At 36.6% G+C, this 12,636-nt stretch overlaps 1 protein-coding gene across 3 annotated transcripts in view; it reads left to right on the plus strand.

Moving 5' to 3' along the window:
• Window positions 1-12,636, plus strand: part of ADGRV1 (adhesion G protein-coupled receptor V1) — a 774,317-nt gene that overhangs the window by 250,543 nt on the left and 511,138 nt on the right. For all 3 annotated transcript variants that reach the window (XM_073624499.1, XM_073624500.1, XM_073624501.1), the window contains 9 exons: window positions 972-1,050; window positions 2,849-2,987; window positions 3,520-3,661; window positions 4,878-5,140; window positions 6,861-7,036; window positions 9,214-9,338; window positions 10,089-10,246; window positions 10,338-10,463; window positions 11,405-11,506. In XM_073624499.1, coding sequence (XP_073480600.1) covers window positions 972-1,050; window positions 2,849-2,987; window positions 3,520-3,661; window positions 4,878-5,140; window positions 6,861-7,036; window positions 9,214-9,338; window positions 10,089-10,246; window positions 10,338-10,463; window positions 11,405-11,506 — 1,310 coding nt within the window. The remainder of the gene's footprint in view (window positions 1-971; window positions 1,051-2,848; window positions 2,988-3,519; window positions 3,662-4,877; window positions 5,141-6,860; window positions 7,037-9,213; window positions 9,339-10,088; window positions 10,247-10,337; window positions 10,464-11,404; window positions 11,507-12,636) is intronic.

Genomic DNA, 12,636 nt, shown 5'->3' on the forward strand with positions numbered 1-12,636 from the left:
AAAAAAAACCAATTCTCTTACTGAAGACTCTCTGCATTCTTTGAAATTTCATACTGTGTATCTTCAGCTGAAATACTTTAAACCTAAACCCTAGCCTACACTTTTTTGTCAGGACACAAAATCATCTTACATCAAAATGGTTCCTTTTATAGAACCCGCTCAGTTACAGTATAGATTACACAATTGTAATTTGTACTATACAGTGTACCTCATTCCATAAATAAAACTACAGTCTCCTTCTTATCGATGAAAACATTATTTAAAAAAAAAATTTAATATATACCCCATCCCACAAATGCAGAGATCAGATTTAATGAGTGGTAAGCTACAGTTCTTGGGTTCAATAACACCTTAAAATACATGTTAACTCACAAAGTATTTTTCAGTATGCCTGGCATCTTGACTCACTTTATACAGTTTCTTAACCAAATAATTCTTATCGGTTGCAAAGTTAATTTCGTGGAGACACTGTCCATAACAGCACTTCCTGTTGCAGGCTGACAACTCTAAAGCAGCCCACAGATGATTAATTTGTTTTCAATCAACCAGTGGGTTGAATAAAAAAATTGACTTGATTCCCCCATCCACACATTCAATGAATCCTCCCTTCGGGAATTCCATTCGTGAATTCTCCCGCTGAGCCCTTGTATTCTGACAGCAGAGAGACTTCCTTCAGGGAGCTGAATGAGCGTCAAAAGTCCAACAGAGTGATCATATAGGTAGATTGACTTCTGTATAACCACTCTGCCCATACATGGATTGAAATTCAGCAGGTCCCTACTAAATCGGATGACTTTTATCCATGTATGGATCACAGCCACTGCCTCACAATATATAATGTATATATACATATATATATATATATATATATATATACTGTATATATACTATAAATGAATGCTAACTGATGAGTTTAGTTTTATGTCTGTCATTTATTTCATCTGCTTTAACTGTTATTCATTTTGTCACAGATGTTGAAGGAATGACTGCTCAGATCATTATCGATGCAAATGATGGAGTTCAAGGAGTTATAGAATGGCAAAGGACAAGGTTGGTGTAACATATTCCTTAGCTTTTGCTTACCAGTTCTTAATGATTTTAATGTTTCAGAAGTTAAAGGTATCTCCACCTTCTTGGTAAATTTAAAGTTCACGTGCACCAAAAAGTTTTTCTTTTTTCTCTTAGTATGGACTACAATGGGGAAGGGTTAAGTAACTCTCCAACTGCAACACAAACAGAAATAGAAATGCTTTTCTTTAGTAGAGTGAGGTAGGGCTGGAACCCCTGTTTGGGTTTTTTTCTCTCTGTGTCCTTGTTACAGATTTTTCCCTTACTGTCTGTTGATACCATTGACAGGCAGTGAGAGTAAATCTCTCTAATGAAGCCCATGTCTTGACATACACTTTACTTTAAAGGTGTGAGAGTAAAAAAATAAAAGTGTTTTAATTTGCATTTGTTAACTGCCATGTTCTCTAATACATACCCAGAGTATTAAAGCATACCTGCCACTAGTACCTACATAGAAAACTCACCTTTCCAGCAGAAACTGGGCACCACCGATGACCATTCTTTTGCTCATGAGACATACTTTCCCTACATGGAAAGTATTACGCTTTCATGTTTTACTGTCATAGAACATTGAATCACAGTGGATTTATTTTTTCAGAAATCAATAGACATATGCTCTTTAATGTCAAAATAAAGGTGGTTTAACCCAGAGGAACACACTAAAACATGAACACTTCCAAGGGAGTAGATACATTGTATAGGCACTGTAAACCCAATACAGGAAAGTATAAAAAATAAACACAAAAAATGTGCTTTGTGATTTTAATACGGATTGCCCCAGATATATACGTTGTCAAAATGTAATTCTTATTTTTTACAATCTACACATACTGGGTCTGCTTCTGTTTATACCTAAATAAATATATATATATATATATATATATATATATATATATATATATATATATATAAAACATGAAAAACATTATATTTTTTTATTTTTATTTTTATATATATATATCTATCTATATATATATATAGATAGATAGATATATATAGATCTATATATATCTATCTATCTATATATCTATCTATATCTCTATCTATCTATATATATATATATAATACTACACATTATACTGCATTATTCTACAATTTTCTAAAACCTTTAAAAACACACTTCTATTGCCTACTCCACATGGTGTCTCTTTCCTTGCTCCTCTTTTCTGAGAGTGCAGACAAAGTTGGTATATGTGCATAGATCCAGATTGATGAGGTATATCCCCCAAAAGGTGAGCACTATGGGGCTGATTTATTACAGGCAAATAGGCCGTTCACTTTGCAAAGGGATTTTCTCTCAGTTTAGTAAATATGCAAAAACTCAGTTTGCAAAGAATGCAAGGAAAATAAAACAAATTAACAAAAAACTGAATTTGTACTTGCACGTGGTGATAGAAATCAGCAGAACTTCACCTTATTCATTAAGCCAAAGGAAAATTCCCTTGTAAAGTGAATGGCCTATTTGCCTTTAGTAAATCATTCTGTATAGATTCTTATTTACCAAAGCAGTAGTGAATTTTCACTTTGCAAAATGAATGTTCACTTTGCAAGGGGATTTTCACTTAGCTTAGATAATTTCAGTTCTGTGCAAGCAAAAATCTATTTTTTAAAAAAAATTCTTGCACGCATTTGGGTATACTTTTCAAAGTGAATATTCACTAAGTGAAAGTTTTCTTGCAAAGTAAAAATTCACTTCTCATTAAAAAATATAAAATTAGATGACTACATAAATATTCAAATGTGATGTAAGTTCATTTGCACAATTATATTTACCTTCCAGCTATGAAGTCAATGAAACTCATGGTGTTTTAACATTGGTGGCATATCGGAATAAGGGGACCTATGGTAACGTGTCGCTGTTCTTCTATGCACAGAATATTGGAGCCCAGTTGGGAATGGATTATAATGTTACATCAACGGTAAGTATTTGCTGCTCAGATATTTTACAGTTCGAGAACGTGAAGCAAAGAGCAATCAGTGTGCCAGTTCCAGCATACAGTACATTTGACTTTCATTCCTGCAAAAGCTACAACTTTTAGTCCATGCGAAATGCAGACGTTAAATACCAAAGTCACGTTAAATAGAATCTGGCTAACATGTTTATTTGTATGCGGACAATGCTTCATGATTATTTATTTAAAAAAAAATCTTATATTGATTCCATATGTCAAAATTTATTACAGAGTGTTTTTTTTCCACATCAAAATACAGAACTCTTACATTTTATATTAACTTTTTCTAAAAATTCCTACTGAGTTGATGGCAGTTATGCTGATGTTAAATTCTTCCCACTCTATGTGGCTCTTTGTCACCAATATGTATTAGTATATATTATGTATTGCATTGTTTCTCTTCAGTTCTGCCTTATGATGAGCTTTATGGGGTTGTTTCTATACATAGAAGATAACAGCCATTATGTGGAAGCTCTATATCGCTCTATTCTTTTTTTAGATTTTAAATTTTGCTGATGGAGAAAAATATAAATTTGTTGATGTAACAATTATTGATGATAATATCCCAGAAGGAGATGAGATGTTCCAACTGATACTTGCAAATCCTTCTCGTGGTCTTGAATTAGGCAATAATACAACAGGTAAGGAAACAGACAAAGGAAAAGTATTTTTTTTTATTTTAAATGGCTTTGTCTCTTTATTATTAGGTCAGTAAGCTATTAGTGAGAAATTTAAGTAATGGCATACATAGCAAGGCATAGTAAATGGAATTAATGTTTTTTTTTATAATTTATAATTTATAATTAATATAACAAACACATTACAAATTTTATTTAACCTACATTCAGGTCAGTAAAAAGCCAGAACTCCAAATATTTAGATCTGGATAGAGTGGGAAACATAGAGATCCTCTATTGCTGCATCCCTTTTGGTCAAATTTCTGCTCACGCTCCTCTTTTGGAAGAGCTTGCCTAAATACATTTCAACACTTTTCAATATTGCAATTATATCTACAAAGTTATAAACCTGTGTGTGAGCATTTATCAATCACATTCAAGTTATTTAATCTGACTTTTTTCAATCTAATTAAAAAAAAATCAGTTATTTAGTAAGCTAGCTTGTAATAATATAATGATGTTATTTAAAAGGATAGTTGTTTTGATTAAATCTACAACCATACTTTGTTCAGAAGAAAAATCAGCAGCAAACTGCGTGGGGCAAACGGGAAGAAAAAGTATCCAAATACTATTTAAATTCCAAATCAAATATGGAAAAACAAGTACAGTTGCCATGTGTTGTTAGTTTTAAAAGCATCAACTGTTTTTGTTGCCTAATACTTTAATGTGAATTAGTTGACAAATGCCTTAACATGTAACTACTCAGAATTTTGGAAGCACGTTATTTTGACACCAGGTTCAGCACTGTCACTTAGCATAGTATGGAGGACTGCAGATGCATCTGAAAAATGTGTATATTTTTCTGACCCTAATAATATTTAAATATTTGAATGGTGACATTGTTAGCCAAATCCATTTGTTTAATTCAGGATTGACCAGAATTTTGGCCAAACTTGACCAAACTTTCTAAACAGAGGACCAGTTTACTGTCCTTCAGGATTTAGGGGGGCAAACTGTGGCCGGTGGGAGTAGAAAATGCCCCAACATTGGTTTTAGTAGAATAAATAGTGCCCCATCTATGCTGTCAGTGGGAGAAACTGTGCCAATAATTGGTGGTAATTGGAGGAATAGTGCACCAAAGGCCAGGTAAGGGCATGCAAAGGGGTGCATCCAGCCCTAGGGCCGCAGTCTGGAGACTGCTGGTTTAAGTTATTGTCCGATTTATGCTTTGTTTTCACAGCTTCTGTCATAATCCTGGCCAGTGATGATGGTCGTGGAGTTATATCATTTAATAACAGCGATCACTTCTTCTTGCGAGAGCCCACAGCAATGTACCTGATGGAAAGTGTTGCAGTGTTTTATATTATCAGAGAACCGCCACAAGGGATATTTGGGACTGTCAGTGTCCAGTATCTCATCACTGGAGAAAATGGTTCTGATGCATCTGGTGACCTAAGCCCAGTAGAAGGTTATGTTGTACTGGAGGAAGGAGAGAGATTTAAGGTAATGTTAATGTTCAATAATGCTTCCACTCACACTGTGCATTACTCTAATAATTTTTAGGATTTTAATGTGCTCCTCCTGAAATAAATAATAAAAAAAGGATAATAATTCTGGAGAATTGAGGTTCCCTCATTTTTTCACTACAGTCTTATGTGCATCTTGTCAATGGCACATATGTCTCTGTGACAGACCCAACCAGGACAGAGGCTTTTGTAGGGGACTGCAGGGTAGTCTCTTGTCTACTGACTATGGGCCCTAGCTTTTGAGGGGGCTCTATTCTTTGGTAGGTGTGTGCCTGAGGCACCTTTGGAGTGTTTTTTTCTTCAGGTTCAGGTCCTAGGGCCTGGATACAGATTTGGGGCCTCTATGCCCAAACCAGCAATGACTGCTTCAACCGCCTCCTAGACTCAAAGACTCTAAACAGAGGATTATATTCAGCTTAAAAAATCCTGATGCTGAGGTCTCCTGCTGCTACGTGTAATCTGTTTTTCTCTCAATGTATAATTCCCTATTGTGTGCCTTTTAGGTGTGAATTCCCATTGTAATTAGAGTCACCTATTGTTTCCGTCTGTCTGCCAATCCTCTTGAGGGTGTGATTAGTATTGTGTCCACTCAACCTCATTACCAAACCATTGTGGAATGTTTATGGGTTTATGTTTATGTTAATTCATTTACTCTTTAATTAGATCACTGTTAGCTGTTAGCTAATTGGATTGGTGTTTGAAGTTTGTGGTGACTGCCCTATTTTTGAAGTGTATAAAAACCTGTATTTCTGTTCAATAAACAATCATTCCTTTGATTTTTACCTCAACATTTTGTCTGTGTACGATGCTTGGGGTAAAGGGCTGGTATTAGCTCTTGGTCTGCTGGAAGGGTTTGGAGGGCAGGAGGTGCTCTTTGGTGGAGGCACCCAGGTGGAATGCCAGGTGGTCCGCTACAGTCTCCTATATTTTATATATCAAAATTGAACACTAGAATTAACCAATAGACAGTGAAATAGACTCCCTAGTATTGTGATTAAACCAGAATCAGATAGGGGCACAGAATAGAGAATAATTAGCTATGGCACTTGCTGTACAAATGCAAGATAAAATGTGTGTCAGTCCTTTCGAGTTTCCCGGGTTTCTGGTATGAATGGCTTCTACAAGCAGTGTGACATATTAGAAAATAAAGATGGTCTTATCTGACAAAGACACACAACATTATATTGTCACATTGAATTTTTTTAAACACCAAGGTCCTTGATAGAAAAAGTATGCAAACCTCAGGGATAAATGCATTTGTCAAATAAGGGTAATTGGAGTCATCTTTTGCAGTCAGTCAGATAAGACCAGCAATTGGTTCGGAGGTACCCCACTTTTAAATAGGCACATAGGCATTGATTTAGTAAAACTGGACAGTGCAAAATCTGGTTCAGCTGTGCATAGAAACCAATCAGCTTTCAATTTTTTGGTCAACTCTTAATTAAACAAACTGAAGCTAGAAGCTGATTGACTACCATGCACAGCTGCACCTGATTTATTTTGCTCTCTCCAGTTTTGGTAAATCGGCCCCATAGTTTGTTCAGACAGAAGGACAGAGTATGTTCTTCTAAAACCCAATATTTATATTTGTTCAATTTAATTCCAGCATGTATGGTTAGCTCTGAAAAGCATACCTTTTTAGGGAATATGTGATGCTGATTGCTTGGTTCTAATACCAGTTATTGTTGTCTTGACAGACTTTGGAAATTTCTGCAGTTCTGGATGAAGAACCAGAGATGGATGAACATTTTACCATCACATTGTTTAATCCTACTGGGGGAGCTAGGCTGGGCACAAAACTGCAGACATCAATAACTGTGCTGCAGAATCAGGCTCCACAAGGACTCTTCAGCATTTTCCCCACACATAACAGGTAATACGAAGGGACACAAACAGTTAGGAGTTATATGGACAATAAGCTTCACAATAGTTTACTTTTGCTCTATATGGAAAAGGGAAAAGTCTTGGAAGTTGCACATCTCTGAAAAACCCTGTAAGAAAGTGTATGACAGCTCCAACCTGGGCTCCAACCAGGCCATGCCCCAACACGTTTCATTCCGCCCACGGGGCTTAGTCATGGGGAACTGCGGCACCTGTAATTTTAGTTTGGGTCACCTTTCACTCTATAGTTTACATTTTAAACATTTTTCCTTTGTCAGCATTGCACTGTAAATTAGGCTTAAGATAATCTGTACTAGGTAGGGTCAAGATAGCTACATATCTTAATGTGTACAATAGGTATGCTTAGTAGATAATCCGATTATAGGATACCTAAGACTGGCCATACATTATACAGTTTCCTTGTACAATTTTCCTTTAGATCTACCAAAACCATATAATATAAGGTCAAACCTAAACACTTTCAATGTATATGCAATCAGGCAGGCCCTTGCACTACATAGTTGAAGATAAATCTAAAGGAAATTAAACAAGAAAACCGTATAATGTTGGCCAGCTCAACCCCTGCACGCCAAGAGTACACAAATATAAAGGCTTGAAGGGGTTGCACCAGGGTGATGCTTGCAGCTGCAGGCATCACCCAGTACCATTGTTTACAGCAAAGGTTTGGCTTTCTTGAGATAACAACTGATGCGGCTAGCAGCCGCTCGGCTGTTATCCCAAGCAGCGGAAGGGGATGCCCCCCTCCTCCCACCGCCTTCTCTGGCTCGCCTGAGCTCTCCCATCCCATCAGGAGGCCCGAGGGACCGCCAGCTGGCCAAAGACCCAAACAAAGCTGGAATCAGCTTCGATCGGGTCTTGGATCTAGTAACCTGGAAGCGATGTCATGAAATCACTTCCGGTTTATTGAAGACTTAATAATTTAAAAAAATTATAGCATTCAAAACAGCCAAACTTGGCGTTTTGAATGCTTTTAAGTGCAAAGGAGGGATTTGGGGTTTTATAGACCCCCAGATACCTCCATAAAGAGGACATGTCACTGACTATTACCATCACAAGGGATGTTTACATTCCTTGTGACAGCAATGAATATGATCAGAAGAGAACGTATATGTAAGTTGTGCCCGCAAATGTAAACAGTGTTCAAACCACACATATGAGGTATCGCTGCGATCGTTAGAGCAAGAGCAATTATTCTAGCATGAGACCTCCTCTGTTACTCTAAACAAATAACTTGTAGAAATTGTTAAAGCATCGCCTATGGAGATTTTTAAGTACCGTAGTTTGTCCCCATACCATGAGTGTGCACAATTTCAAAGCGGGACATGTTAGGTATCTATTTACTCGGCGTAACATCATCTTTCACATTATACAAAAGAATTTGGCTAACTTTACTGTTTTGTTTTTTTTTCCTTAGTGAAATATCTTTTTCCAAAAAGACATAAAAGACATAAAATATTGCAACGATCACCATTTTATTCTCTTTGGGGGTTCTAAGTAATTTTCTAGCAAAAAATATGGATTTTAACTTGTAAGCAACAAATGTCAGAAAAAGTCTTAGGCATGAAAGGGTTAAAGTAGCAGTGCTCCACTCTTAACTACTGGGGCTACTAGAATCTGTGCCAACTTCTGTGATTCCAACTGTGGTCTTTCATTTCTATGGAACCCCAAAATATGTGCTTTTCAGTACATAACTGTTCAAAGAAACAAAAAAACAACTTGTTGGGTCCAAAAATAGATTATGAGACCCTATGTGGGATGTGGAGACAGAAATAGTGCACTTGGGATCTAGAATCTTAGTGACTGTGTACCTTAAATACATATCTGTGTAAATCTGACTCTGATTCCTCCAGGAGTAGGATATCCCCTTATTGACAGTACCCAAATGTATATGGAATATGCAATAACTGAGTTGATGTGGACCAGGGAAATTGCCTGTGTATTCTACGTTATCCATTAGTATTACCTAGGGAAGTAGCTAGGCTTAGGCACAATATTGTGACTTCTTTTTTTTTTAAAAGAAAGGGCGTAAAAGTGATAACCTTTATTTTAGTGATTTCAAAAGCTTGTCTTTAAAAAAAAAATCCTGCTTTTCTTTGTTTTTAAGAACTGCCAATAATTAGCTTCATGTTTGTCTTTTTGGGAGCTTAGGACGAGCTCTGTGACAGTGGAAGAGAACAATGTGACAGTCTATCTCAGAGTGTCCCGTAGCAATGGACTAAATATGTCTGTCAGTGTGGAGTGGGAGACCGTATATGGGACAGCCTTTGGCATAAGTAAGTTGTGATTGTTTTGATTCTTCACCAATTAAAGGATGCTTTGCATCTACAATACTGATTTATTAAGCCCACATTAAAATGCTTCATATTAATCAGTTGTCCATTCACCCTGAAGGAGAGAACTCCTTACGGATGCTCAGTGATTTTGGTGCCTTATGCACATAATTTAAAGTATACATAAACCCCAAAACATATATTTTTTATATTTCAACTTGCCATTCCTTAGATGTGGTGGCTGCATTCATTTTCACTTTTCAGGCTAAGGTTAACATTTTCAGTGTGTTCAGAAAATAACCATTGATCTTGCCAGAAATGCAGTGTTTGCTTCCTGAGCTTAAATGAAAGCACAAAGAGCTTTATCTTTACATTTATTACCTAACCTTATTTAGTAAACTACTAGTCCCATTATTCCAACATGTAATGGGGATGAAAAAGGGCAGACATGTTTAAAGTTCAACCTGTGTGACAGCAATGGTCGCCCCCCATAGATGATGGGAAATAAAACATAAAGTGATAGGGGGTCTGTTTTTCCCAGGATTACCCAGTTAAAATAAAAAAAGCCTGAAAAAAACACAAATGCATTTGCCCCATTTAAAGACTACAGTATATTACTCTTTTGTGTTTTGGGTTTATATACGCATTATGCATGAGAAATGATAGTGTGTGTTCTGTAAGTACACTTTTTCAGTTTCAATGATACCATTTATATTACATTCTATTTGAACAATATCCCCATTATCATTTCAGAGGGACCCCATAGTGTTTTATCTGTTCTGCAAGGCTTCTTCAATGTGTCAGCTAGCAGCTGGTGTTTCTTCTCCCATGATGGTACACAGTATGGTGTACTGACTGCACATCCCACTTCCACAATTTATGAGTGGCGTGGGGTACTAGTACCTATCCAGGTATGTTGGTATACAAGTCAAAGTGGAGATAATGGGAGAAATTACATATCAGTCAATGAAAATTATCGTTACATTGTTCTTTCTTTCACAGGATTTGACAATAGAAAACCCTTGGCATTGTGTGGCCTTTACAGTAAATGACTCTTCGTACATTGTTATTGCCAGTCAATTCTCTAATAACACAGTGTATACTTTCACAAAGGATGGATTATCACTGGTAATGTACTGTTGAAAACAGATAATTATCATTATTTGTATTCATTTATTTATTACATAATTACATAGGTTGAAAAAAAGACACATGTTCATTTATTTTAGCTAAAAGACAAAAATAAATTAAAAACCTGCATACTTAGAATCATAAACTTGCAGCTGATTCAGGGTAAAGCAAAAAAAAAAAAAAAAAAGTGTGATCAAGTTTGCTCTTACAGTAGACCAAAAAACCTTCCTGATCTCTAAGGAATTCCTAAATCAACATTTTACAATATTATTTATTATAAATATTAATAGCCAGCAATATTGTGTGCAATATTGTGTGCATTTAGAAACACATTCAGACTTTTTTTTTTTTTTTACTGAAGTACCTATTTAGTAATATGTATGCATGTAGGTGGGGTGCAGAGTCCAAGTGCAATGAAAGAGCTTGTATTGAAATAATGCAAAGACAGTTTACAATAAACCCAGTGGGAAAACAGCCCAACTAGGAACACTCACAGGTCCAACAGCTTTTAGAGAGCATGTTTCAACCTGTTGGGAGGGGCAGAATAAGACCTGGCCATCCTATGCTCAAGCAGGAAAATGTTCAGAGAAGTTATGAGCCCTATGCTTTACCTGCAACTAGTTCAGTCCCTATCAGACGGGGTACCTGTTCCTACACTACCCGCTTGCAAAATGCTTGGCAAATCTGGGAGCCAAGGCCTTAAATAAGCTATGTCTGACCCAAGGTGGCTGTTAGAGTCACATGGAGCAGCAGCATCCAATTGGATAGCTTCCCCAGTGACACGGGGAACCATAGAGGAACATAGTTCCTCTCCAACTGCAATACCACTTGGGAAGAAGTGGCTGTAGTGGAGAAAGTAGACTGCACCGCCTGCCTGCATGCATATCAGAACCCATCTTAAAAGCCTTAGAGGTGAACCTTATTTGTTGTCATTCCAGAAACAGACCTTATTAGTCCCAGGAACAAGCACTGCCAAACATTTCTCATTTGGAGATCATGACCATTATTTGGTCATTGGAAGCTATACAAGTACTTCTCAGGTGGGTTATTGTCTGAATTGTGATTAAATTAGAGTGCAAGTGTGGGTTTAAGTTTAAAATTAATGAAAGATTAGCAAATTGTGTTCTTTTTCAAAATTACAGTTGAATCTTTTTGTATGATAGTTGTCTATAATATGCATTTAAAAATATAACATGATTTGAAATGGACCATGTTCATGCGTTTTCTACAAAATAGTTATTTTACTGAACATATTTATCAGTGATCTTCTAGTTTGGTATTATGACGTGCATTTTTGAAGTGAACTTCTAACTCATCATAAACACATAACTAGGACTTTGGATATTTTTATCCATTTTTGAATAGTAAATAGCTTTGGCACAAATGTAACTGAAGGAAAAACAAAATGTGTTACTTTGTCTCACAGCATCTTCTCATCAAAATGTTTACATAGGTGTGCGTGATCATTATTTCTTTGCGACAGTGAAACAGTTATTTAACTATTAAAAGCCTTTATTTCTTTTAGGGCCCATTCAGCAGTCAGGTCTGTTGGGCTGCCTAATGCACCAAAAATCTCTAGCACAGCACACCCCAATTCACAGAAGTGCATTACCGAGCAGGTGCATGGTGAAGGTGCATTGGAATGTTATTTACAATGAATGATACTGCAGCACACCAACGCATGTCACATGAGTGTCACTGTAGCGCAGTGGTGTGAATGACCCCATTAAGTGCATCTAAATTAAAAGAAAATTTTCTGAGGGATTAAAGCCCCAGTCAGGTTGGGGAGATTCACTCTCTATCTATGCTGTGACCACTGTCACTTGGACTGACAGTGGGAAAGTATCCAAAATTTGGAGTTGTTAAAAAACAATAGGTGTTCCATTAGGGACACCTGTTGCAGTGACAGCTGTCTAAGAGAGTATCTCCCTTAAGCTGGAGAGATTTTCTCTTGCTTCTTGTTCTGTTTCAAATGTCACTTTATGCATTGACTTACCTCTTCAGCCCCAGATTGTCTGGACAGTATGGTCACCTGCTATCTTGGCACCATCCACAGACAGCTTAACTCTTCAATAAGACACTGAACTTGAATCCAATACTGTTTTACTTTAGCTAATTGCAGTACAGAGGATGTTCCTGTCTTTTGAACTGTAAGAAGACAATAGCTTTC

This window comes from Aquarana catesbeiana, linkage group LG01 (assembly GCF_042186555.1).
Source record: "Aquarana catesbeiana isolate 2022-GZ linkage group LG01, ASM4218655v1, whole genome shotgun sequence".
Classification (NCBI taxonomy): domain Eukaryota; kingdom Metazoa; phylum Chordata; class Amphibia; order Anura; family Ranidae; genus Aquarana; species Aquarana catesbeiana.